At 42.0% G+C, this 26793-nt stretch overlaps 2 protein-coding genes across 4 annotated transcripts in view; one reads left to right on the plus strand and one right to left on the minus strand.

Moving 5' to 3' along the window:
* Positions 1–6938: 6938 nt before the first annotated feature.
* LOC307218710 (retinol dehydrogenase 5-like) lies at positions 6939–13482 on the plus strand. 3 transcript variants are annotated; one of them, XM_079981454.1, is made up of 5 exons: positions 6939–7079; positions 9766–10083; positions 10561–10819; positions 11678–11841; positions 13210–13482. In XM_079981454.1, the coding sequence occupies exons 1-5, from the start codon at positions 7052–7054 to the stop codon at positions 13461–13463; spliced, it is 1023 nt and encodes a 340-aa protein (XP_079837580.1). In that variant the 5' UTR covers positions 6939–7051; the 3' UTR covers positions 13464–13482. The 3 variants fall into 3 exon arrangements, with proteins under 3 accessions (XP_079837580.1, XP_079837578.1, XP_079837579.1); XM_079981452.1 differs by lacking the exon at positions 6939–7079 and having other exon boundaries at positions 9260–10083; XM_079981453.1 differs by lacking the exon at positions 6939–7079 and having other exon boundaries at positions 9260–10083; positions 13213–13482.
* Positions 13483–19047: 5565 nt separating this feature from the next.
* LRP2 (LDL receptor related protein 2) overlaps positions 19048–26793 on the minus strand; it is a 145462-nt gene continuing 137716 nt past the window's right edge. Inside the window, 6 exon segments of the mRNA XM_079974771.1 lie at positions 19048–19156; positions 19222–20603; positions 22312–22383; positions 23059–23166; positions 24284–24394; positions 26483–26612. Of these exon segments, the coding sequence (XP_079830897.1) occupies positions 20442–20603; positions 22312–22383; positions 23059–23166; positions 24284–24394; positions 26483–26612 (583 nt within the window). The 3' untranslated portion in view covers positions 19048–19156; positions 19222–20441.

Below are 26793 nucleotides of genomic sequence, written 5' to 3' on the forward strand. Positions count from 1 at the left end.
GCCTCAGGTGCCAAAATGCCCTGGGCCAGTCCTACTTATTATTATTACCTTTGCTGGAAATCGTTTTAAGCATCTGATAATAGGCTTCAGAATAATAGTGTCTTTCAAGCAAACCTAAGGTTTAGCTCCATTGCTCAGGCTGAAAATAAAGCAAGTGTCCTTTTTCACAGTTAATATGTAACTTACAAGCCTCCCATTTGCAATGTTTTATGCTGCCCACAGAGTAAAGAACTCTAGTCCATCTGTCTGCCTTTGGTGGTGTTGTGGGTTGTATAAGGCAAGACAAACAGTCTTTAAAAAGGAGCTAGAGATTAATGACCAAACACACATTTCCTCTGTTTTGAAAAACTCCAGTCAGTAACTAGTGATCCTGTTGTGTAATAACATTAGTCTGTTATCTCCCCATGAGCAAATCACCACTAAGCTCTGCTATTCTGACAACACTGAAAACTTGTTGAAGAACATACAAAGGAAACAAGTACCTGATTTCAGACATCCCTTCTCATATATAATAATAATAATAAAATATTATACCCCACCCATCTGGCTGGGTTGCCCCAGTCACTCTGGGCAGCTAACAACACATATAAAAACATAATAAAATATCAAACATCAAAAACTTCCTGATACAAGGCTGCCTTCAAATGTCTTCTGAAAGTTGTATAGTTATTTGTCTCCTTGACATCTGATGGGAGGGCATTCCACAGGGTGGGCGCCCTGTGCCTAGTTCCCTGTAACTTCTCTTCTCGTAGTGAGGGAACTGCCAGAAGGCCCTCAAAGCTGGGCTGAAGTGTTCAGGCTGAAGGACAGGGGTGGAGACGCTCCTTCAGGTTTTATGTTCTATCAGTTCTGATAGTAACAACCCCTTGTTTGATAGGACAGAACTGCCCAGACCTCACACTGCCCTGGATGGAAGTAATTTGCATGTATCTGTGCATTGAGTCTGGCACTCCCTTGAATTAAGGAAGCTTCCTAAAAAAACAACAACAATTATCCTCAGAAATTTTAACCCCAGGATCGCCGTCCTACGCATGTCTACTGGGAAGTAATTTAACTGCATTCAATGGGATTTTCTTTCAGGTATATGTGTGCATAATACAGATTAGCAACCTGTTATAAGGGGTCACATGTGACTTGAGCTTCACTTTACATGGCACCCTTCCCCCGCCACCAGCACCTTCCAAAGCTACCCAATTCTTCCATCCCATCAGTCCCCCCCACCCCGTCCTGTTCATTTTCTTCTTATTTTTCATTGATTTTTTAAAAATGGTTTTTTATGCATGCATTCTTGGAGAAGACTTATTATCTGGAGCTATTCCAATCAGTTTCAGAACTGAATCAATCTTGGTCTCTATCAAGAGACAGAGACAAAGAGACAGGGGAAATGAGACCTTGTTGCTGCTGCATCTTGGGCGTTTAGTGGCTTTGGACACCATCAATTATGCCATCATTTCTGAGTCAGTACATTGGGGTGGATATTGGAGGCACTGTTTTAAGGCGGTTCTGGTCCTACCTAGAGTATCATGTCCAGAGAATAGCACCAAGGGAGAGCTCCCTGGCCCCCTGGTATTTGCAGTATGGGGTGCCACTGGGTACCAAACTCTCCCCAAATTCTCCGTGCTGCTGCACTCAGGGCCTGCTAGTGGCCTTCCAATAAGCAAGTGGTTGGTTACTGAGAGTGCAGGATGCTGGACTTGGCCTGATCCAGCATGGCTCTTGGGGTGGTTGTTGTTGTTGTTGTTTTCCATCTATGTAAAGCCAGTGGGAGCGGTCATTAGGAATTTCGGGACAAGGTGCCAATCACTATGCTGATGACGCCCAGCCTCATTTCTCGATAATATCTGAGTCAGGTGTGGCTATGTAAGCACTGGATGAAACAGAGGGCTGGATGTGGGCCAATAAACAGAGTTTCAGTCCTTTCAAGATGGAACTGCTGTAGATGAGAGACGTGCCAGTTGCCTGTCCGGGATGAGGATGTGTTCCCACTAAAGGAACAGATCAGTAACTTCATGTGCTCCTAGATCCAGATTTGACTACGTTATCTCAGTGGTTTAAAAAAGTTTGTAATGCCCAGTGCTATCTTTCTAGAAAAAGAGGTAACAGAACTAGGGTTGGTATATCTCAAAAAGTAAAATTTCTGACACCCGCAAAATTGTTGCACTTTTTTGGGGAACAAACATAAATTGTTAAGGGAAACCTCCCCCCCCCCAAAAAAAATTGTGATTTTAAGCTTTTGGAGCTGTTTCCACTGCTTCCCCCATACATACGGGTTTTCCCTGACATTTTTCTGTTTCAGCAAAATTCCCCCCTGACACCATTTTTATACCCAAAAATCAGGACGTCAGGAATTTTCCACACGTATGTCAAGTCTAGCTGGAACTCGCCATGAACACCTCCCTCATTCTCTTAGAATGGTAATGGCGCCCACCTGAGAGGTGCTGGAACTGAGTTCTGGCAAGTCCTGGCTGAAAAAAAACTCTGGTTATACCACATAGATCTATTTACATGATTATTCAGTATAAAAATTGATTTTTTTTTAAAGTAACCCCATAAAATTTTGTGGTGCTTACTTTTCTGGAGACCTCCATAGGACTGGAAAGTCTAATCTGATGTAGCCATGGTGAAAATCAAAACAGGGCAGCCTTTATTCTAGATTAGTTAATCCAGTTAATCCAGACTTTTGTCACTGGTTCTATGCATTAGCAGCCTGACTGTGCCACTACAGTGGTACCTCGGGTTACAGATGCTTCAGGTTACAGACTCCACCAACCCAGAAATAGTACTTCGGGTTAAGAACTTTGCTTCAGGATGAGAACAGAAATCATGCGGTGGCAGCGGGAGGACCCATTAGCTAAAGTGATGCTTCAGGTTAAGAACAGTTTCAGGTTAAGAACAGACCTCCAGAACGAATTAAGTTCTTAACCCGAGGTACCACTGTATTAGCATGAGGCTCCTGATGGATTATCCCTGAGGGAATGTAGGTCTCAACAGAGGCAGACAGACAGACAGACAGAGGTTCTTTCCCCTGACTGTCTTTCTGGAATTAGTAAAGGTAAAGGTAAAGGTACCCCTGCCCGTCAGGGCCAGTCGTGACCGACTCTAGGGATGCGCACTCATCTCGCTCAAGAGGCCGAGAGCCGGCGCTGTCCGAAGACACTTCCGGTTCACGTGGCCAGCGTGACGAAGCTGCAACTGGCGAGCCAGCACATTTATCTACTTGCACTTAGGGGTGCTTTCGAACTGCTAGGTGGGCAGGAGCTGGGATCGAGCAACGAGAGCTCACCCCGTTGCGGGGATTCGAACCGCCGACCTTACGATCAGCAAGTCCTAGGCACTGAGGTTTTACCCACAGCGCCACCCGCGTCCCCTCTCTGGAATTAAATGTTGAATAAAAGTACATTATCTTTCATTAATGACTGCCTGTTAGTGAAGTTTGTTCATCTGTGCAATGAAGGCTGAATACACACTATATTTTTAAAAGTACATTCAAAGAATCATGGGAACTGTAGTTTACCTCACAAATAGCTATAATTCCAAGCACCCGTAACAAACTATGGATATGTGCTTTAAAGCTGTGATGTGTTCATAGCCAAAGAATCAGTAAAGAACTGTTTGTTTTCAAGAGATGTCTAATTCTTTATTCTGAGTAAAGATGATAAATTCTTATAGACAGAGGACATGGTTATCAACAGCTGCTTCTACTCTCAGATATATTATGCCTCTGAATCCCAGTTGCTGGGAATATCCTCTGTCCAGAAACAGTGGTGCTGCTGAGGCAAAAGTCCAGGCCCCACTCAACTGAGCATCATTATTACCACATTATGAAATAAGGGCATCTTACCAAAAAAAAGCAGCAGGTATGGGAAACCTTTGGCCCTCCAGATGTTGCTGAACTACAACTCCCATCAGCCCCAGCAAGCATGGCAAATGGCCTGGGATTATGGCAGTTGTAGTTCTGCGACATCTAGAGGGCCAAAGTCTCCCCACAGCTGGTCAAAAGAGTCTCCTTATGTAGGCTTGCCATATGTCCTCTTTTTCCAGGGCACGCCCTCTTTTTCAGGAGTATGTAAAATGAGAGTCGTCACAGCGACACATAGCTAAAAGCAGAAGTCGGCAAATGTGTCCTCTATTTTGCTCTTCAAAATATGGCAGCCTTGATAGTTGAAGCTGTGTGCATTAGCACGCATTCCCATCGAAAGAGGTGGGTCTCCAAAAGGTCATTCTGTTCAGAGTCTTAAATTATCTAACCACTTCACTGTTCAGAAGCACTTTAGGAGTTCCACAGAATTCACACACCTATTTCTTCGCCATAAGATGATACTTACCTCACAAGACGTATTTTTACAAAGTGAGACCAAGCAGTAGGTGAGTCACATTCCTACGTGGCGGAGCATAAATGAGTATAAGATCTAGTCAACTGATTATGTGAGCCAATTCTATGAATTCAAGATCCAATCTTCATGGGTGTGACCCAAACTTGACTACCAGTGATAAGAAGGCAAAACAGAAAGTGCAGTGTAACTAAACACTAATTTTAGTCATTCCCCACAGCACTGAGTATGTTTATATAATAAATCTCTCATTCATTATACGATGGGCTCATGAAAAAGTACAAAAAACTTTCAAGGCCCATAGAATATATGTTTGCAGTATGCATAGCAAATCTTTCATGCTGCAATTGTATCTTTCATCTGAAACTAATTACAACCTAAACCATTTAGCAGCCCTGCACATGCACAATATCTTTTATTGTCAAGTGTCTTGTGTTTCCATGTTAAAATTCATAGGTAAGAATGTTCCTGAGGTAAATATTTTAATGTGTTATTCACAGACATTCCAGGAGCTGTAGACAGAGTTCCAAAATCAGATAGGACTTACAGAATCATTGAGAAATGCTGACTTTTCTAGAACTGCTTTCTATAGCGCTGGAAAGATGTGACCGTCCAGATTTTATTAGACAACGGCTCTCATCACACCTGACCATTGACTATTTTGGTGCTGATGGGAGTTGTAGTCCACAACATCTGGAGAGTCACAATCCCTGCTATAGATAAGAAGCTGACAGACTTTTCGTTCTTGCTGAATAAATGTTGCGACACCAGCCCACACTCTGCTTAAGCAATTTCCATTATTGCTTCAGTCATTTCAGTTCCGTTGAGTTTTCTTTCGATCTCTGAAGAAGCCAGAGTGTTATCTCAGGCACAGGTGAGATGTGATTCTGTTTTGGAAGTTTTCTTTTGACTAACAAATGAAGTCATTCATAAATCTGTATTGCTAGTAGCTATAAACCATTGCAAAAGCAGTAAAATGCCTACTAGCACAGACATGACATAGCTAAATCTGTTTAAAAGACAATCAAAATTAAAATGAACTTCGAAACTTCCTGAGGTTGCTGTTAGATTTAGCTGCTGAAATGAGTGAATCACTTTGACAAGCCATTTGGTTCAAAACTCTCACTCAATTTATTTATTTTTTAAAAAATAATTTATTTTTATTTTATTTTTTGCTGCAAAAGGGAACAAAGCAACTTGATAGGATAAATATGCATATTTACTGCATAACAAGTAAATCACCATGGGAAGAATTCAGCGTCACACTAATGAGATCTCCTTATCAGTGTGAGCATTTCTGCTTGTCTGGTGGAGCAATTTCCCCCTCTTCCTCAAAGAGAGGCAGACATACTTGCTTGGTCATTTCAGAGCCCAACACACTCAATAAAACTAGCTTTCCCCATACTCATTCTCCACTCTGATCCAGAGCTTCACATCAAATCAAGAGTTTGTCTCAGAATTTCAAATTGCCGTTGGTGCCATGGCTATAATAAATGTTGTGCGGATGCCTGATTATCGTCTTCCAAAGCAACTACAGTGGTACCTCAGGTTACAGACGCTCCAGGTTACAGACGCTTTAGGTGACAGACTCCGCTAACCCAGAAATAGTACCTCGGCTTAAGAACTTTGCTTCAGGATGAGAACAGAAATCGCACAGCAGCGGTGCAGCGGCAGTGGGAGGCCCCATTAGCTAAAGTGGTGCTTCAGGTTAAGAACAGTTTCAGGTTAAGAATGGACCTCCAGAACAAATTAAGTTCTTAACCCGAGGTACCACTGTACTCTATTCTGAACTTAAAAATGGAAAGCGTAATGCTGGTGGTCAACAAAAGAGGTTTAAAGACTGTCTCAAGGCAAATCTAAAAAAAAGTAGTATAAACACCGACAACTGGGAAACACTGGCCTGTGAGTGCTCCAGTTGGAGAACAGCCTTTACCAAAGGTGTCATGGACTTTGAAGACACTCAAACTCAGAATGCAAGGGAGAAATATGCTAAGAGGAAGGCACGCTTGGCAAATCCACACTGGGATCAACTCCCACCCGGAAACCAATGTCCCCACTGTGGAAGGATGTGTGGATCCAGAATTGGCCTCCACAGTCACTTATGGACTCGTTGTTAAAACAGTGCTTATGGAAGACAATCTTACTCGGCTACGAGTGATCACCAAGAGAAAGAGAGAAGTAATGATACCCTCCCTACATGTGTTGTTTCTCAAATTTTCAAATATGTAGCCAGGTTCTACTATTCAAGTCCAAAAACCTGCCTGCCAGATAATGAATGAAATAGTTTATTGGGGATGCTGTGCAGTTAACACCCACAAGATGGCAAGTCCCTCAAATCATTTCTTAATCTATTTATTCTTTGAACAGTACAGGGAGGAGATCTGCACACAAATGAGCAGGGGGCAGCTTTCAGATTTCAAAAAGTTATTCTAATTTGAATTGGCACGCCTTCTGTTGGCAGCTGAGGTGGGAGAAGCATGCATTAAGGATATAAATCAGGCTAAGCCTGAGTGAAAGGGTCAGCTGGGGTCACTGGCATTAAGATATCCACCGTCTCAAGGACCTGACTAGTGCCAGTAAATGCCTGGAAGAAAATCACAAGACTGCCAGAAAGATGTAACTGTGCAGATGCTACTGAGAAGCCTCATGAGTTGAAATCCCAACTACCATCCATTCTGAAACCAGCATAAAACCCGAGAATTGAGTGTTCTGACCCTGCAATGAGCTGGAGAGACATCTCTGCAGAGTGTAAGTACAAGTCACGGAACAAAACCAACGCCTTGGCAAAATGGTTCAGAAGATATCGCAGTCAGTGTATTGACAGGTGACTATCACATATAGGCTGAATAATCAAAAATAGGTCCCACTCTATGAGTATTGTATAGATGATGATGGTGATCTTCATTTTATTTAATTTATTGATGTTGTTGCTGCTGCTGTTACATTAATATCCAGTCTCTCTTCTACCATGGAACCCAAGGCAATGTCAATGTCTTTCTTTGATAGTCATCTCAGGAAAGTGGTGGCCTCAGATATCGTCAGACCAGGCCCTGAGATTTGTTCATTGGTGCTTCCTAAAGTAAGTGTATTTAGGCTCGGTGTCTTGCTCTTTCAAGGGAACAATCCTCAGTCCAGTGGTACCTACTCACAAGTAAGTGCACATAGGGCTGAAATCCTTACCAAAACAATTATGGATGTGCCTTAATGATTCTGCCTGAGCTCCCTCCCCCATCACTTAAAGCAGGTCTGCTCAGTTGATGACCCAGCAAGCTAATTCTACCAAGAGCTTGATAATGGGGATCCTGCCTGGGGTGGCATAGACAGGTTGTCAAAGACCTGGTATACCACCGTCAACAGCTGCTGGGTGAGCTATGTCTGGCTGAGTGGGTCATGAAATGGGCAGTCCTGATTTAAATTCCCCTTTATCTCTGGCCTGCATTTCATGTGGCTGCTGTAATTGGTGCTCTCCTTGAGCCTGCTGGTTATAATTAGTTTTCTATCTGACAGAGATTTAAGAGATAAAAGGCTCATGGAGATAGATCCATAGGTACTCAATTGCAGTGCCTTACTAGTATCTTATGCTGATGAACATCAGCATAAGAATTTCCTGGTGAATTTCCTGGTGGGAGGATAAGTGGAGATACCTGTGGTGTTCCTTAAATAATTTATCAAGCATTTCTACCAAAGTATCAATGTGGGTATCGCTTTGAGGTAAAGCTTTTTTCTGGCCCCACTTATCACTAGCATGTGCCACTCAGAATGTGGCTTTACTCACTTCTGACATCAAGTGTTTAGGGAAGCACTGAAGGACCACATATTTCTGTCTCTTTCTTCTTGAGTTTTGTTCTGCTGATGGTTTGTGTGCTGTGTCTTTGTATTTTTTTAGGGTGAACGTTTGTGATTTATTTTTACCGGCTCTTAATTTTCAATTTTTTTTGTACTGTACTGTATTTTAATTGTATGACACCTTGGGAGGGTTTAAATAATTACTGTAAATCAGGGCATTTTTTCAGCCGGAACTCAGTTCCGGCCCCTCTCAGGTGGGCGCCATTGCCATTATAAAAGAATAAGGGAGGCATTCATGGTGAGTTCTGGCACCAATTTTTTTTATAGAGAAATAGGTAAAGGTAAAGGTAAAGGTACCCCTGCCCGTACGGGCCAGTCTTGACAGACTCTGGGGTTGTGGGCCCATCTCACTTAAGAGGCCAGGGGCCAGCGCTGTCCGGAGACACTTCCGGGTCACGTGGCCAGCGTGACAAAGCTGCTCTGGCCAGAGCCAGAGCCAGAGCCAGAGCCAGAGCCAGAGCCGCACACGGAAACGCCGTTTACCTTCCCGCTGGTAAGCGGTCCCTATTTATCTACTTGCACCCGGAGGTGCTTTCGAACTGCTAGGTTGGCAGGCACTGGGACCGAGCAGCGGGAGCGCACCCCGCCGCAGGGATTCGAACCGCCGACCTTTCGATCGGCAAGCCCTAGGCGCTGAGGCTTTAACCCACAGCGCCACCTGCGTCCCCTTTATAGAGAAATAGCATTGCTGTAAATGTTTCTGGCTATATTTGCTGACTTTATTGCTTACAACTTCCCTGTGTAACTCTAACAACATGCCAAGATATCATCATTACATCGCCTCACAATTAAGAGCATTCATTTGCCCAAGCAAACATGTGTTTTGCATGCTTCATATACAAAGATGTGCAGATAGAAAACTTCCTTGGCATCACTTGCTGAATAAACACTGTGACACATTTTTGTTACAATGGTCAGGCTAATGAAAGGCAGTCAAGAAAGAGAGAGAAAGAGAGAAAGAAAGAAAGGCACTCTCACACCATGCTAAATCTAGTCTCTGATAGATCAGACTATAGATTGTCAGCACCAGTATCAGCATACAAAACACAAAGCAGAGGGGTCATTATACTCACCAAAAAGAGCCCAAAGTTTGCGGTTTGCTCAGGGTTGCGATCTGTTTCCATTGCAGAATGGCATTGTGGGAAGTAACAGAAAGAACACAGTCCTCCACATCACTTGAGAGCCATCAAACTCCCCTCCCCTCTCCCTTCACTATCCTGTGTTCATCATTGCCCTGAATACTAATGAATGTTCACCACAATGGGCACTGCCCCAACTGCTAACTGAGCTCCCTTTTTTCACATTGAAGGGTTTTTCAGATGGGAGTTAGTGGCCAATATAGAGCAGATGCCATCTTGAAAGCAGCAGAGAACAATTGAGAAACTGCTGTGGAGGAATCTGCTCCTCCAAAGCATGTTACTCTTGGATACTATTCAGGTTGTGCCAGAAGTCTCTAACTGCCAACTTATACTGATGGGAAGATTCAATGAAACTGGAACGGGAAACAAAAGCCTCTGTGAAGTGCCCAAAAGACAGGGGGCACTTGTGGCAGATAGGTCCACACACTGCTGTCCTGATGTTGTTTCAGATGGCGGACAGATAGGGATGATGGCTGTCATCCTTTCCATCGCGGTTTGCTGGTTCATCAGAGACTGCCTAAAAGTGGAAGGACTGAGGGGGAAGTATATTGTCATCACTGGATGCGACAGTGGCTTTGGCCATGCTCTGGCTAAGTACCTCGACCAGAAAGGATTCCGCATCATTGCTGCGTGTCTCTCAAAGGAAGGGAGCCAGGAGCTACTAGCCAACACTTCCTTGTCATTGCAAACTGTGGAGCTTGATCTAACGGACCCTGGCAGTATTGACAAGGCTGTGGAGTTTGTCCGGGCAGAAACTGAGGGTGTAGGTAAGCAGCCTATAGAACGCAGCCTTGCTTTCAAAAGACAGGGGGCACCTCGAGGCAACCTGAATTGAGCATCCATTCAGAATGGTTTGCTCAAAACTTGTCCAGATGGTCTACAACGTCTGTGGGGTTTAAATGACATACGCTATTTCTCGAACATTAAGCTTGATTTGAGGCACCTGGGCTCCAGAATTCCCTAGGTATATGCATTTTAGATTCATTTCAGTTTTTAAAACACAATTATACACAGTGCAAAATGTCAAGATAAAAGTATTGTTCATGTGATATCATTTACTTCTGCTAGTGTAAGAATACATAGTGTAACAAATTACAGCCAGAAATTTTTCATATATAGATATATAGTGTAACAATCTGAGGTCAGGACAAGTCTCCAAACCCACATTACCAGTTCATTCTCTGATATCCTGTCCATGCTTCTTCACATTTTTTTTTATTATTATTCCTAAAATACTCAAACAGGACTGTATGGCTTGGTAAATAACTCTGGGAGATCCATACCCATGGCCCCCACCGACTGGATGCAGCTGGATGATTTCTACAAAACCCTGGATGTCAATCTAATGGGGCTGATTGGGATTACCTTGAAGCTCCTCCCCCTCCTGAAAAAAAATAAAGGAAGGATTGTCAACGTGTCAAGTGTTCTGGGTCGCCTGGCATTTCTAGGGGGTGGCTATTGTGTGTCGAAATGGGGAGTGGAGGCATTCTCTGACACTTTGCGGTGAGTTGCCGTGGACTTGTGGGTGACAGATGGTAGATTACTACTGTCTCTGTGATCATAGAGTTGTAGAAGGGATCCCAAGGATCATCGAGTTCAACCCCCTGAAATGCAGGCATCTCAACTAAAGCACCCGGGACAGATGACCACCCAACCTCTGTTTAAAAACCTCCAATGGAAAGAGGGTTCACCACCTCCTGAAGGAGTCTGCTCCACTGTCCAACAGTTCTTACTGTCAGAAAGTTCAATCACATCTGTGACTGCCTGCAACTCAGGCTGAACTGACTGAAAAGTATAATTGTGGGTTCACGTGGAAAAGAAGACAGGAAGGTCAAAACTCATTTGTCACAACTATTTATAATAGTCAGTTGTAGGATTACTGTGGAAGAGGATGCATCAGGGCTACAGCATGGAAAAAGCTAAGTCAGGAGCATTTGCTTCCTGTAATGGTGGCACAATCTTGGATTTGCAGGAGGCAATATGCAGGCACAGATTCCACCTACAGGACCCCATTCTGGGTGAGAAGCCAACACGCCAGCACTGTCTGCTTGACATGCATAAGGTCCCATGTTCAATCCTCAACATCTCTGGCTAAGAGGATCTTGGGTAGCAGCAGGTGATCTTAATCTCTGCCTGGTATAGCTTGATCCCATTTATTCCAATGGGAAGGGAACCATAAGCAAACAAATAAGACTCACGTGGCCTAACTTTTACCATTCTTTTATTAACATCCAGCAGGACATTGCATATGCCACGTGCATCCTCTTCAGTTTCACCTGCCCCACAGCCTTAAGATTGCACCATTAATTGGATTGGTAAAACCCACCACAAACTGATGAGTTTTTAAAATTTTTCTCTTAGGAGGGATATGCATCATTTCGGAGTAAAGGTGAGCATTATCGAGCCAGGATTCTTTAAGACAGGAGTAACTAATATAGGGGACATTGAGAGAGACCTACAAAGACTGTGGAACCAGCTGACTCCAGAGGCCAGAGACTCATACGGGGAGAAATACTTCCTTGATTGTAAGTGCAAATGTCCAGCACAAAAATTTGGGATGGTTTGAATGCCTGCATTTTATTCCAATTATGTGATGATTTCTGCAAGGATTACTTGGCGTTATACCAAACTTAATTTTTTGAAAATGAATGATTTCCAGCTTCGAATCATTTTGTTGACTGTGATGGGAAAGAGCTTCGGTTTCGATAGGGAGGTATGGGGTGGGGTGGGAGGGAGCCTGAACTGTTTCCCGAGTTGGAATGCCATTGATCAAATGCATTGGGAGATACATGCGTTTTCAAAAGATCACACTTCATGAAGGCAGAGAAAAGTGACCATGGGGAATTATTATTTGGAGCACCAACTCATAGCTCAATGGTAGTGCATAGCTTTGCATACCAGAGGCCCTGGGTTTAATCCTTGGCATCTCCAATTAAAAGGACCAGGTAGCAGGCAGTAGGTAGGATCTCTTCCTGAGACCTTGGAGAGTCAATTACATGATAGACAACTAGGTAGGCAAATAACTTCACCTGCCATAACTTCACCTATGCTCTTCAACTTAGCTTTCACAGGATCTAGGGACAGGTAGGTTGCCGTGTTGGTCTGCCATAGTCAAAACAAAAGAAAAGAAAAAAAATTCCTTCCAGTAGCACTTTAAAGACCAACTAAGTTAGTTCTAGGTATGAGCTTTCGTGTGCATGCACACTTCTTCAGATACACTGAAACAGAAGTCACCAGACCCTTCTATATAGTGAGAAGGTGGGGAGGGGTATTACTCAGAAGGGTGGTGGGAATGGGTGATCTAGGATCTAGGGAGGTCTTATAGATCCTGTTATAGTCAAACATTACAGGTCGCATCCAAAATATCTTGCTATATGTATATGCCGTCTCTTAAACTGGATTGCATTGACAAGGGAAACGGAAGGGCACCTTCTGAGTGTAAAATAATCTTGGTGAATTGTGAGGCAGGCAAGATCTAACAAGCTGCTGAGCCTTACTGAATCAGCATCTTCAGTGCTGAAAGTCCTCCCATTTTGTCCAAACTGTTAATGTGCTACTACGAACAGAAACTGGCAAAATGCAACTTCACAATGGTACCTCTAGGACAAGACTGGCACAGCAAGACACCCCATGGGACACATTTAGAAAAACAGGTGCACAGATGACTCAAGAAATTGTGTTAGCTGCAGGTAATGGGGTTTCACGCTGTATTTTATGCAGACCTGACTGCTGTTGAATGAATTAGGAGTTGCTGAGTTTTATGCGGAGCATGACTAGTGGGGTAAAGTGTTTGCATCGCTGCTTTAGAACTACAGTTGTGTCTTGATCTCTGTTCCCTTAGCTTTAAAAATCTGGATTTTCACTTGATTTGATGGGGTCTTTTATCTTCCTAGCAGATTTAAGGCTGCAAAGGCTATCCATGAGAAGGCTGTGTGATCCTGATGTTTCTAAGGTCACAAAGTGTATGGAGCATGCCTTGACCGCCAAGTACCCAAGGACGCGCTATGGAGTTGGATGGGATGCCAAGTTATTGTGGCTCCCGCTCTCCTATGCCCCCACGTTCCTCTCTGATGCGATGCTGAGAATGCTTTTTCCAGTTCCAGAGGGTGACAGTAATCCAGCAAAAAGATATCAAATAGATGTTTAAGGAAAGTGAATGTGCCTGCATTTTGTTTTTTTTTAAATTATTTTTATTAAGCTCTTTTTCATGAGAAAAGAAAATCACAAAGAAAAACATAAAAAACAAAGCAAAAACAAAGGAAAACAAAGGTAAACAACGTCAAAAAACAAGACCCAAACTCACCAACAAATACAACAACCAAAAAACACTAACAAAGAACACACCCACCCGTCACCAACAGTGATTGACTTCCCTTCAAAACGGCTTGAGTTGTAATCCCACATTATCTTCCTACGGGGTATTTTTATCTCCTTTATTTACACCTCTCAAACTTTATGTATCGCCCACTGAAATTTTAATATTTCCTAAGTTTGTTTCCATATATATAAAAAATTTGCTCCAGTCATTAATAAATTTTTCATTTTTCTGCTGCCTGATCTTCTGTGTCATCCTTGCTAACTCTATATATTCGAATAATTTGGATTGCCAGTCCCTGATGGTTGGAATATTAGGGGTTTTCCAGTTTTGCGCCAGCAGTATCCTGGCTGCTACCATTGCGTATTGAAACATGGTTTGATCTTCTTGTCTAATCTCCTTCCCAACCATCCCTAGAAGGAAGGCTTCGGGTTTTTTAGGGAAGGTATATCTCAAGATCTTTTTTAGCTCGTCATAGATAAGTCCCCAAAACCTTCTCACTTTTTCGCAGGTCCACCACATATGGTGGAAGTCTCCTTCCTTTACCCTGCACTTCCAGCAAGACTTGTCCCCCGTCTTATACATTTTCCCCAGTTTCACAGGGGTAAGATACCACCTGTACATCATTTTTTGTAAGTTTTCTCGAAGGTCAACACATGCTGTAAATTTCATGTCCTTATTCCAGAGTTTCTCCCATCTGTCGAAGTCCAGATTGTAACCAAGGTCTATGGCCCATTTGGTCATCACCTCCTTTACCTCTTCATCCTTCATATCCCAATCTAATAGTTGACTATACATTTTAGATAGGAGTTTGGAGTTTCCTTCTATTATTTCCACCTGAAATCTGGACTTTTTCTCGCTCATCCCTATTTTTTTATGCTCATTCCATAGGGAGTTAATTTGGTAAAATTGCAACCAGGTTGTTAATTTATCCTTCAGTTCTTCATAGGGTCTGAGCTTCCACCCTTTATCTGATTTTACCAATAGATCCTCATAGGTCCATCTTTGACCTTCCATATTAGGTTTTTTAATTGTCAGAATATCAACTGGTGATAACCACCACGGGGTGTCTTTTTCTAGAAGTTTCTTATTTCTGTTCCATACCTCGAGTAGTGCACCTCTAAATATGTGGTTGGAGAATCCTTTATGGGCTCTTTCCTTATCTTGCCATAGATACGCATGCCAGCCAAATCTGGCATCGTACCCCTCCAAATCCAGCAGGTCTACATTTTTCAAGGCAATCCAATCCTTGATCCAACACAGACACGCGGCCTCATAGTAAAGTTTCAGATTAGGAACGGCAAATCCTCCTCTGTCACTACGGTCTGTAAGTAATTTAAATTTAATTCTTGCTCTCTTGCCCTGCCAAATGAATCTGGACAGGGTTCTCTGCCAGTCCTTAAATGCTGTCGTGCCCCTAATCACCGGAATATTCTGAAAAAGGAACAGCAACCTTGGGAGAATACTCATTTTAACTGCAGCCATTCTGCCCGACCAAGACAATCTTAACCTGCCCCAGGTGTCCAGATCTTTTTTTAATCTCCTTCCAGGTCTTTTTGTAGTTGTCTTCTACTAAATTTATATTTTTCACGGAGATCCAAATGCCCAGGTATTTCACCTTCTTCACCACCTTAATTCCTGTTTTCGACTCTAGCAGATTGCTTTGCTCTTTAGTTAAGTTCTTTGTCAGCATTTTAGTTTTGACTTTGTTTAGCCTAAAGCCGGACAGATTTCCAAACTCCTCAAGCAACTCTATAACTTTACCGATACTCACTACTGGTTCTCCTAACGATATCACCAAATCGTCGGCATATGCTTTTAGTTTATATTCTTTGTCCCCTACTCTAATTCCCTTTATTTCGGGCGTTTCCCTGATCTTATTTGTAATCACTTCCAGTACCATAATAAATAGGAGGGGGGATAAAGGGCAGTCCTGCCTTGTACCCTTCGAGATCACAAATGAGCTAGTTAAATTGTTATTAATAATTAGTTTGGCCCTTTGTTCTGCGTAGATCGCCCTTATACCCTCCAAAAAGGGCCCCTCTATACCAACCCTCTCCATACCTTTTAGTAGAAACCTCCATGACACATTATCAAATGCCTTTTCGGCATCAATGAAAATTAGGGCTGCGGGGACATCGATCTTAAATTCCAGGTACTCCATAATATTTATTATATGTCTTACATTGTCCTTTAAATGCCTGTTAGGGAGAAATCCTGTTTGGTCTTTATGGATAGATTTCGATAGGTATTCTTTAAGCCTGTTTGCCATTATTCCTGCAAATATTTTATAATCATTATTGAGTAGTGATATCGGCCTATAGTTTCTTATGTCCAGCTTATCCAGATCTGATTTGGGGATTAACGTGATGTGCGCCTCTTTCCAAGAGTCAGGCACCGAACCTCCTTGTAGGATATTATTTATTACTTTGCAGAGAACCGGGACCAGATATTCTTCTAAGACTTTGTAGTACTTTTGGGATAGCCCATCAGGGCCTGGTGCTTTCCCTGATTTCATCCTCTTAATTATTTCCTTGATCTCATCAACCGTTATTGGTTTGTTTAAGTAGTTTTTCTCCTCATCCGTCAGCTGTTCTTTTCTATTCTTTTCCAAGTACTTATCAATTTCTTCCGTGTCTTCCTCTTCCTTTTTATACAAGTTTTTGTAAAATTGAAGAAACCTTTCCTCTATTTTAGCGGGGTCCTCAAGTATTTGTCCTTCTACTTGGATTTTGTTAATCACGTTCTGTTTTTTCCTTTTTCTAAGTTGCCACGCCAGTAACCGCCCCGTTTTATTCGCAGATTCAAAATACTTTTGCTTCATTGATCTAATTCTCCATTCTACCTCTTGACTTATCAATATCGAGTATTGCATCTGCAACATTTTATAGATTTGTTTGGTCCTTTCGTCACTAGGGTTCGTTATTAATTTTTTCTCACATTCCCCCAGTTGCTTGACTATTTCTTCCCTCTTTGATTCTCTTAATCTCTTTCTGAATGCATTTTGCTAAATAAACAATCCTCTTAGGACCGCCTTACTGGCGTCCCAGACTACATTAATTTTTGTTTCTTTATTCAGGTTCATTTCAAAATACTCTTTAAGGGTAATCTTAGCCTTTTCAATTATATCCTCATTTTCAAGTAAATATTCATTCAATCTCCATCTATATGGGCCAGATGATTTACATTTTATTTCCAACAGTATTGGATTATGGTCAGAAAGGGTTCTGGGTTGTATTTCACATTTCATTGTTCTTGTTGATAATTCACTTGAAACCCAGATCTGATCGATTCTGCCCCAACTCTGATGTGGTTCTGAAAAGTACGTGAATTGTTTCGTTATTGGATTTTTATGCCTCCAGATATCAATTAGGTCCAGATTCTCTTGTAGATTATTAAATGATTTGGGGAGTTTCCCTTGGTTCGATTTCCTCTTTTTCCCATTTCTGTCTAATTCTGGAGATGGTACTCCATTCAGATCTCCAAGCAGAACTAACTTGTGGTTTTCTAGTTCTAATAACATTTGCTCCAGTTTTTTAAAGAAATCTGCTTTCTTTGTATTGGGTGCATATACGGTTACCAGAATGTGCCAACATTTTGAAGCAAACTGTTGTCTCCACGGTGCTCTTATAGACTCTTCTATCTTGCCTGGTGAATATAACTTCTCTGAAATTTCTAATCACAAAATCATAGGATTGTAGAGCTGGAAGTGATACAAATCTAAATGAAATAAAATACAACTGCTCAGTGTTGAGGGAAATGCTCATGCTGGGAGTGAGTCTTGGCACAAATTAAGCCCAAAGAGTTTACAATGCCGAGCTTCTTAGATTTTTTTCTATTAGGAAATTATTGGTTCAGTACATGATTTGATGGGCACAATGGTCTTGGAAAAGGAACAGGATAAAGGTTTTGTTTGTTTAAGGTTTTCTGATTAATCATTAAAAACTAGCTCAATTAAAGTTTACCTCCGTTCACCAGAAAGAGAGAAAGCCACACAACAGGACAGTACAGCAGCTCAAGAAAATCCCATATTTTCTTCCATGCTACTTTGTGTGAATGCCAAGCAGGGCTCAGGATATTGAAATTAGATTTCTGTTAAATGCCTTGAAAGATACCTAAATGGAACTTCCCTTCAAGAAATGGCTTCTAATCAGAAAAGGTTGTTTGTCCTTGTGCCAGGCCCAAGCTATCATCAATGAAAGAACTGAGATCTTAAAGCTGATGCAAGAGCACTGTTGCAATATAGATGTCTCCCAAGTTTATTACCCATTCATCAGCATTTTAGTGCAAATTTCTAATAAGCACATTTTAATACACAGCTTTGACTAATGTACATTTTTGCAAGCCATTTACCCTAATATAATGCACTTGGGATGTTATTTTTCACTAACAACATCATTATTATATATTATGCCGTTCCCATAATATATACATTTTGATAAACATTGTTCATCTGGAGAACTATACCACAAAATCCAGGTGCATGCAAATTTCTAAGGCTAGCTTTCTCCTTTTTTTCCTTTGCACCACTTTATTTCTTTAAAACTGAACACTTTTCAATAATACACACACACACACATAAATGGCCAGCAATTTTAGTTCACATATCATTTGGGGGAAGTGTGAATCCGATAGATTCAGCTTTAAACATGTACTGAATCAAACTTCTCCATTCTTGGCAGCAACAGACCTTTACTCCTCCTGCCAGGCAGTTTTGCAACTGACCTCTTTGCTGAAAAGCTACCTGAATAGGTCTTCTATGTGATTATGGATGTGGCTATTGACGTTTCTGTGCTTGGACTAAGTAAGTGCATTTGAAGTCACCACAATACAAAGGAGGGGCACCGTGGCCAATCACTAGCTCTGTCTCACAATAAATGACAACCGTGTCCTTAAGAGAGGAAAACGCCTTGATTCAGCCACAAAGCATTTCCACCATGATCACCCTCTGCAGACTTATTTCTACTTACTTGCATTTGGCTGCTAACAATCCCATGGACCTGAACTGAACAGTGTACATTTATTTTATCTTATTTGATAAGTTTTATATATTGCTTAATCAACAACAAAAGTTTTCAGAAAGCATTCATAGGGATTTTTTTTTTTTAAGTTGAAGTTTTCTTGTTCCAGGTTCCTGAACTTATCTGTGCTTAAAAATAAATAAATAAGAATTTGGGGAGTTCACACCTCTTTAAAAAATAAAGTCATGCCACAGCAAATGACCACTTCAAATCTTTCCGATATGCACGCGATTGTGTTGCAAATTCCCTTTTCTGCAATTTTCTTTCGAACTACAAACTATGTATAAGCATATCTACCCTTGGGGAAATGGTGGTTGTTTCTGACTTCTGAATTCTACCCAGTAGATGAGAATGTGGCTCAATGCTCTACAGTCCATCAATGATAACACAGGCAATGATAAAACACACATTAGATTTATTCAGCAGCAGCATTTTCCAGTTTTCTAATCAAAGTACGTATCAAGGTAATAAAACCAAGCATATTAAAAGAGGGATAGCATTTGACTTGTGAGAATTCAGGTATATATATATATATATATATATATATATATATACACACACACACACACACACATATACACGTGCTCCAAACAGCAGAAGTCTAGTCTGTTATGAATTTCGAAGCCTGGTGTTATTCTGAGTAGCTAGGTCAAGAACACTAAATGGCAGCTCAGACTATTCCTGGAGTGGCACATACAATTTTCCTGAAGGGGTTCAAATTATGGCTACAAAGCAGTCTTGATCAGTAGTAAAAACTAACAAGATGTATAGTACAAGGCTGTATCAGTAAAAATGGTTTCCCTTTCTATTGTTGCCCAGATCAGGAAATAAATAGTTGACAAATATCAAAAATGTTCACATGAAAAACATCAGAGACAGATCATTTTAAAGCGTACCAGTATTGTTCATATTGCTATGGCACAGAAATCAAGCATTTTGGATAGCAGACTAAAATTGGTTTTAACCATACACAAATGACTTGCAGAGGCTTCAGCTGAGAATAGAACTCTTCCATTGATGACCAGGAAAACAAGTTGCTAAATTAAATGTGGATGCAGCAAAAATGTAAAGCACACCCCAGCTTCCTACAGACATTTGGAATGACAGTGTATAAAACTGGGACCTTAAGGAAAAGATGATGTCTGAGGGAAAGAAGGATTCTATTCCCAGCAGGAAAAATATTAGCCCGAGAAAAACATTCTGTGCCACTTGTAATTCTTTTGTTGCCCAAGAAAAGAGTTGTGGAAAGTGTTCATGTTCTGTTTCTTATCATACAAAGAGGCACCTATTTTTCATATGCTCTGGTATGTAAAACAGAGAAGGATAGAAGCACCAGTGCAGACTTAGCAGAGCGCTGCCTATAAATATATGCTCTGAAGGTTGTTGCAACTCAGCAGAGGGCCACCACCTTCTCCTCTATATTATTTAGTATAATTAATTACATAGGGGGCGCACCCCTCATGATGCAGTTTCAGAATAGATTCATACGAAAACATCGACATCCAGATAATCTTTCAGAAATTTACAAATGTACAGTATATTTATAACATTACTTTCAGAGAGTGTCAGTGCAAAGATATACATATAGTACACCGTGATAATTGCTCATAAAAATAGGCATTGACATGTGTAAAAAATAATAACAACAAGGCATGGTTTCAACAGAAGTCTCCAGCTAAAGGCTAAATATATTTCTTTATAAAGAGATGTGAACCATTTTTTTTCCTCCTTCTGTTTACAAAAATATATGTGCAAACGAGTGTGCCTAATTATTCCCTATTTGAGCTAGTTATACAACAGAGTCCTCTTTGACGAGATTGGCGGTGTCTTTGAACGAATCCTCAGTTGCTGTATAGGCTAACGGTTGATCTCTTTTGAGAATGATCTTCTGAGGCAGTGATGGAGATGGGGGAGGGACACTTTCAGCATCTCCCCTGTGTTCCTTATCCATCTGAAACAACAAAATGTATTGTACGATATGCTCTGAACATAGCTCTCCTCAATTGACGCCTCAGTTTTAGTGACATAAGCAATAGATCAACACACACACACACACACACACATTCTGTGTGTGTGTTGATCTATTGCTTAACGTGCTTTACAGAGTAGAGAATAGGTCTGAGGGACCTAAAATCTATCATTCAACACAGGGGAAATGGCAGAGGCAGTGGAGACAGGGAAGCAAGCAGCAAGTCACTAATACATAGACTTAGTTACAGGCTCTGTTACACCTGGGCATGGGAACTAGGGGCCTGTGGCAAAGGCTTCACAAACATGGTGGGTACTGAGGAAGGATCTGAAGGCGGATTGAGAATTTTATTTATCCTCCAAGGCAGCCTTTCTCAACCTGTGTGCCCCCAGATGTTGTTGAACTACAACTCCCATCACCCCTAGCTAGCAAGGCCAAAGTTCAGGGATGGGAGTTGCAGTCCAACAACATCTGGGGACCCACAGGTTGAGAACTGCTGCTCCAAGGATCTCAAGGCGGTGGACATGGTTCCCCACCTCCCCACTTAATCCTCACAAGACCCCTGTGAAGTAGATTAGGCTAAGAGATGGTGACACTGACTTTGTTGTCAGGGGCAGTTCCAAGCTTGTGGAGGAGAAAAGTAGAGTGTTCTCTTTGTGGGTGGGGGGGAGAGAAACTGAAGAACTTCAGAAAGGGGGTGCAGCGGCAGAAATGAAGCTTGGGGACGGGCCTACTAATCTGCAGTGAATGGTGTATCAGGGAGACCTACTAGTGACCAGAGTGCTTTAATTCCCGTCTCATGCTCCCTCTCCTCTTCCTTTGTGACTCAAGTTATGTAACTCATATATCTACGTACGCACATTCTACTCTTTGTAATCTCCAGTCCTCATTCCTTCCTCTTGTGGAATGTATTGCCACAAAACTGATCAGTACATATGTACCAGCAGCGAACACTTTATGTGCCTCTGGTTGAGGAGCAAATCATTCACATGCTTGTTGCTGCCAATCCGGAAGTGGCTCAAAAACAGAGTGGAACGGGAGGGGTGGGGATGGGGACTTATGCAAGCTCTGCTGATGCACATGGGAGTCAGGAACGGAGCCCCCACACAAAATGATCTCTGCCTGTAGTCTCATATCCAATAATCTTACAGGACATGCAGCAATCCTTTCTGCTATGCCCAGAATTCTACTATCTTACACATTCCAGAGTACACACTGCTGAGAAAGAGAGCAGTGCAGCAGAGGGCATCCCTGCTGAACTGAGGTCCCCAGAGAATCTGACCTACTTCTTAGCACTTGATTCCAGTGGGAGATGTGTTGGGCTAAGGCCTGGGAGCCCAAATCCTACCACTGTCATGGTGAGGTTCATGTTCATACGCATGGCATTTATCAAAGGGTCCATGCCCTTCAAAAAATGGCTTCTAATCAGAAAAGGTTGTTTGTCCTTGTGCCAGGCCCAGGTTATCATCAATGAAAGAACTGAGATCTTAAAGCTGATGTAAGAGCATTGTTGCAATATAGAGGTCTCCCAAGTTCATTACCCATTCATCAGCATTTTAGGGGTCCATGCCAGTTTTATGTTTTAATCCATCTGTCATAATGACAAACCAAGAGACAGACAGACAGATGTCATCCGGCACTGCCTTTTTTGTGTGTGTGCCAATAATGAATTTGAGCAAATTGACTTTACCTCTGAATAGATTGGATTTTCAAAGTTAGTACTCTGCTTCAGTTTTCTTTTAAAGAAGCTCCACTTTGACTCCTGGAAGTGTAAAAAAAGAAGTTTGAGACTTTGCACTTATTTTTAGATCAATGGTGATTCAACAAACAGAAGCTGAAAAACGAAACTATTCCAAGAAATTAAAAAAAGTCTGACTATTTAGCACCTGGTTTAACCAAATGACAAGGATGATCATCACGGTTCCTGCAGCACAGACTGAGGCAAAGGTGGAGAGAGGAAAGACTAAAACAGATGCATGGTGGAGTTAAACAGGCACAACTTTTAGTTATCAGATCTGAACCAGGCCAAAGTGTGCATAAAGTGAGACACAAGAGGGCAAGAATGGGTGTAAGAGGAGAAATAAACAGGCATAAAGATGCAGATATTTACAAGTGATGTCCACCTTTAGTTTTTGTAAACAAAGCATTCTTGGTACATATCTAAATTATATGCAGTATCATGGAAGGCAAATATTATTGGATGATATCCAATGAAGCAATAATTAGAGCAGACCCATTGTAATCAATGCACTTAAGTTACTGACGCCATTGATTTCAATGGGTCTGGCTCCGAGTGTGCTTAAAATTGAATATCCCACATTCATGAATCAAGCGCTGTATGGCACACAGAGCTTGACATCCAAGGGCTCTACTAAGCAGGATGCCTCATTCTCCATATTCAATCCTGGCACATTTTGCAGGAACAGCCTTCTATTACCGGTGATGCATCTGTACTTGCAGGAGGCTGAGGAGCACTGGGAGATACTGGCGTGGCATATACTGGATTCTCGAAATTTTCATTCCCTTCGCTGCTGGAAGCTGTTACCTGTTGACACAAAAGTGTTTGAGAAAACAGCAAAAACATGCAAGCTATTTTGTTTCTTTATTGCATTTATATACTAACTGCACTCAAGGTGGTTTTAATTTTTAAAAAATAAATACTAAAGCAAATAATATAAAATGTAACATTGACCAGGTGTCATGGACTGGTTGGACACAGAGGAATGGTGGGAGGAACCAGCTGGGAAACCACCAAGGGAGTGGTGGCGGGACAGTGATGAGTGATCACGGAGAGAAGAGGGAGAAGGCTGGGAGGAGGAGGTGTTGGAAGATGAAGAAGTAACAGGGTTTAGTGAGCAGGGAGAGTCTGTGGCAGAGGGAAGTCAAGAATCAGGGGGCAGAGGCAGATGCTGAAGCAGGAGAGTAGGAAGAGGGAGGTCAAGAGGCAGATATGAATCAGGCTGGTGAAGAGGAACAGGTGTCTCCTGCTGCTGCTGTGACAAGCTCCTCTCCTCACTGGTCTCCCAGAACCAGCAAAGGCATGAAGAGAGAGGAGGTGAGATTAGCGCCACACAGGCACAGTCTCCAATTGCTTGCAAGAAACTTTGGAGAGCAGGAGACGTAAATATGGCTGCTGGGAGGCAGAGACTTTTAGTCTTGGCAACAGATTTCATGGAGTAGGGACCTACAGGGCATGAGCTGCTGCGTTCCACTAGGCCAGAAACTCAGCCAAGTCTGTGAAGATTGTGTTTCACTAACTCCAGCTTTGAATTGTGCGATTTACTGACCAGCTTGCTCTGGGATACCAAGGTTGGGAAGGAGGGGACAGTTTAATTGAAGGAGCCCCTTGGTGTCTTCTCTGCCTGCCTCCCTTCTTCTCTTCCTCCTTCTCCTCACAGGAAAAGATGGTGTCCGTTGGGTGCTCTGTGTGTGTGTGTGTGTGTGTGTGTGTGTGTGTGAGAGAGAGAGAGAGAGAGAGAGAGAGAGAAATGGGACAATCTGAGCAGAGCAGGCCCTAGTGCTGTCTTGGGCTGCCTGCCTTGCTCTCAAACATCTTCAAACCTACAGATGTACTTTCCAAAGAAGGAAGACTGGTGAAAGCAGTATCAAATGGTTAATAGGCTAAGAAATATTAAAGACCACCTATTATGTTTGTCCCTTACTTGTGTGGGAGGGACTACGTTCATGTCCCCAGCTCCTCCGTCTTTCGTCGTGTACATCGGGTTCTCAAATGTGATTGGCTGCTTCCCAGTTTCAACAGCAAAGTTTTCATTCTGAGAACAACAGTGAGATGCTCACTTCCAAATAATATTGTGTGGTTTTCAAAAAAGTTTTAAGCAGAGTGGAACTAATGAACCCAACCTAGTCATGGTCATTAATTTCACTGGGTCTCCTCTGAGTAAAATATAGCTGAATACCACACATTAATTTTATAAATTCTTAAAGCAAAACGTAACAGTAACATAAGAATTCCATGTAATTTTAATTCTTCTGGGATAAATATTTTCTCTCTTTTAAAAAGAAAAAAACCAAAATATAAGCATTATATACTCTAGAATATATTCAACCCAGCATGGAATTTACTATACATTATTGTTTCCAGTGACATATGAAAAGAATAGTGTATAAGATTATCAAATCAAGCCAATTCTCCTAAGTGTGGCTGAAGGATGATGCTACATAAATCATTTCAACTGGTAAAAATAAAAATATTTTCCCATCAGTCACTAAAAAATGCCACGCAACAGAAGGCAAGGTTCTACAAATCAAACATCTTGCAAGAAAATACACCCAAAACCATAATTTCCAAATAGATACCGCACTGTAGAGCAGGGATGCAGGAACCTGTGGCCCTCCAGATATGATTGGACTACAACTTCCATCATCCTGTGCTGGCTGGGGCTGATGGGCTTCGGAGTCCAACAATCACTGGAAGGCTGCAAGCTCCCTCTCTTGGGTTCAACCCCCCCCCCCAAAGAATCAGCTAATTAATGAAAAACAGGAGGATTTATTTATTTTTCATGGTGGGAAAATGGCTACTTTTGGAGGGCATGTGCATTAGTCTTTGTTTTAGACTGGTAATTTATGTTCTCCTTGAGGACAGAAGGTTAGTTGGAATGTGGAAGGGTAGGCTGAAACTTCAAATGAGTATCTGACAATGGAAGAGATTCACCTCCTAGGGGAATACCGTAAAAAACCCATTTTAAGGAACTAACAATAAGAATACTGCAAACATGCCGTCTAAAAGCTGGCAAGAAAATTACGGGAAAATGGGGAACTGAACTCTCTTCCTCAGGGCCTATGAGGCAGAAAAGGCAGGACATGAAACTGCTCTCTGTCAAAGGCACCGCCAGCTGCCTTCCTGTTTTGAAGGAACAGAAATGGACAGAGGAGAGCCAGAGTCTGTTTTTCCTCTCAATGGCAGAAGATCAGCCTGCACAAGGAGGCTGAAAGGCAGTGCGTTTTAGGATATGAAACCTCAATAGTGCCAGTTGATAGTAATGTCAATTCCACTGTGGCCTGGAGCAACCTGCATTGAGAAAATAATATTTACTATATCCTATATTTGTCTGGAAATGTATTCTAGGGTCAGGAGGTGTGTGTGTGTGTGTGTGTGTGTGTGAGAGAGAGAGAGAGAGAGAGAGAGAGAAAGCCCTCCTACAGTTTCCTGATCAACTAGAATTCCAGTGTACAACATTCCCCAACAATTCCATGTGTAGAGAATTTGCCGGTGCGATTTTTGGCATAGTTACGGGATCTTCAATATAATATTCAGAGACAGCACAACCACCTCTGAAAACACAACTGGCTCTTAAACACACACATTTATTTCAACTGAACATGTGCAAGGGAAGTTCCATGTGAACAGGGTGGTTCAAATCCAAGGTCCACCAGGGTGAGACAGTTTGGATCCAGTGGATCTGAGGATTTCTGGGCTCAGAGGGCCTAAGCTGCTTTTAAGTTCTCACCCTGGCTGAACTGGAGATATGCCAGCGTAAGTTCTGCAACCTGGTTTAGCTGGTGGAACTCAAGTCAGTGTTACTTACGCCAAAAGTGGTGTGGCAGGGGAATCATGGGAGCAAGGAGAGACTTACACCTACTCCAACCTCCTTTCAGCTCAGGCACGTGACCTAGCAACCTTGCAAACACTCAGCCCGGGGGAAAAGGATGGAGTAAGCTAAATTTCTCTAAATGTTTGGATTGGGGGAAACATGTACCAATAGCTAGGATTGTTCTGGAAGTGTGACCCTCATTTTACAAAGTATGCCCATTTTTGGTAGGCAAAGCATTTCCCCATCACAATACTACGGTGAGAGGGCAAAATGAGACACTTCATATGGGAAGGGGGGGGGAATTCTTACCATTTGCATTGCTCTGTCAATAGCAGATTCCGCTCCAAAGCCAGACCCACCAATGTCCATGGTCACATCAGCTCCAGGGCGGAATGTTACCCCACTGCCATTTTCCGTGGATTTTACAAGAATGCTTAGGCTTTGAAAATAAGAACATTTTTAAAAAAAAAAAAAAAAAACAACAACCAGCAGAAGATGGTTTAATAAACATTACCTCCTCATCGTGTCTTTTTTAAATCAAGTTTTAATTGTTTGGAACTGATGTGGTAATAATAACTCATATGATTAAAAAAAGAAAAGTCAAACTATTTCTTGAAGAA

The sequence above is a fragment of the Podarcis cretensis genome (assembly GCF_951804945.1).
Source record: "Podarcis cretensis genome assembly, chromosome: 1".
Classification (NCBI taxonomy): Eukaryota; Metazoa; Chordata; class Lepidosauria; order Squamata; family Lacertidae; genus Podarcis; species Podarcis cretensis.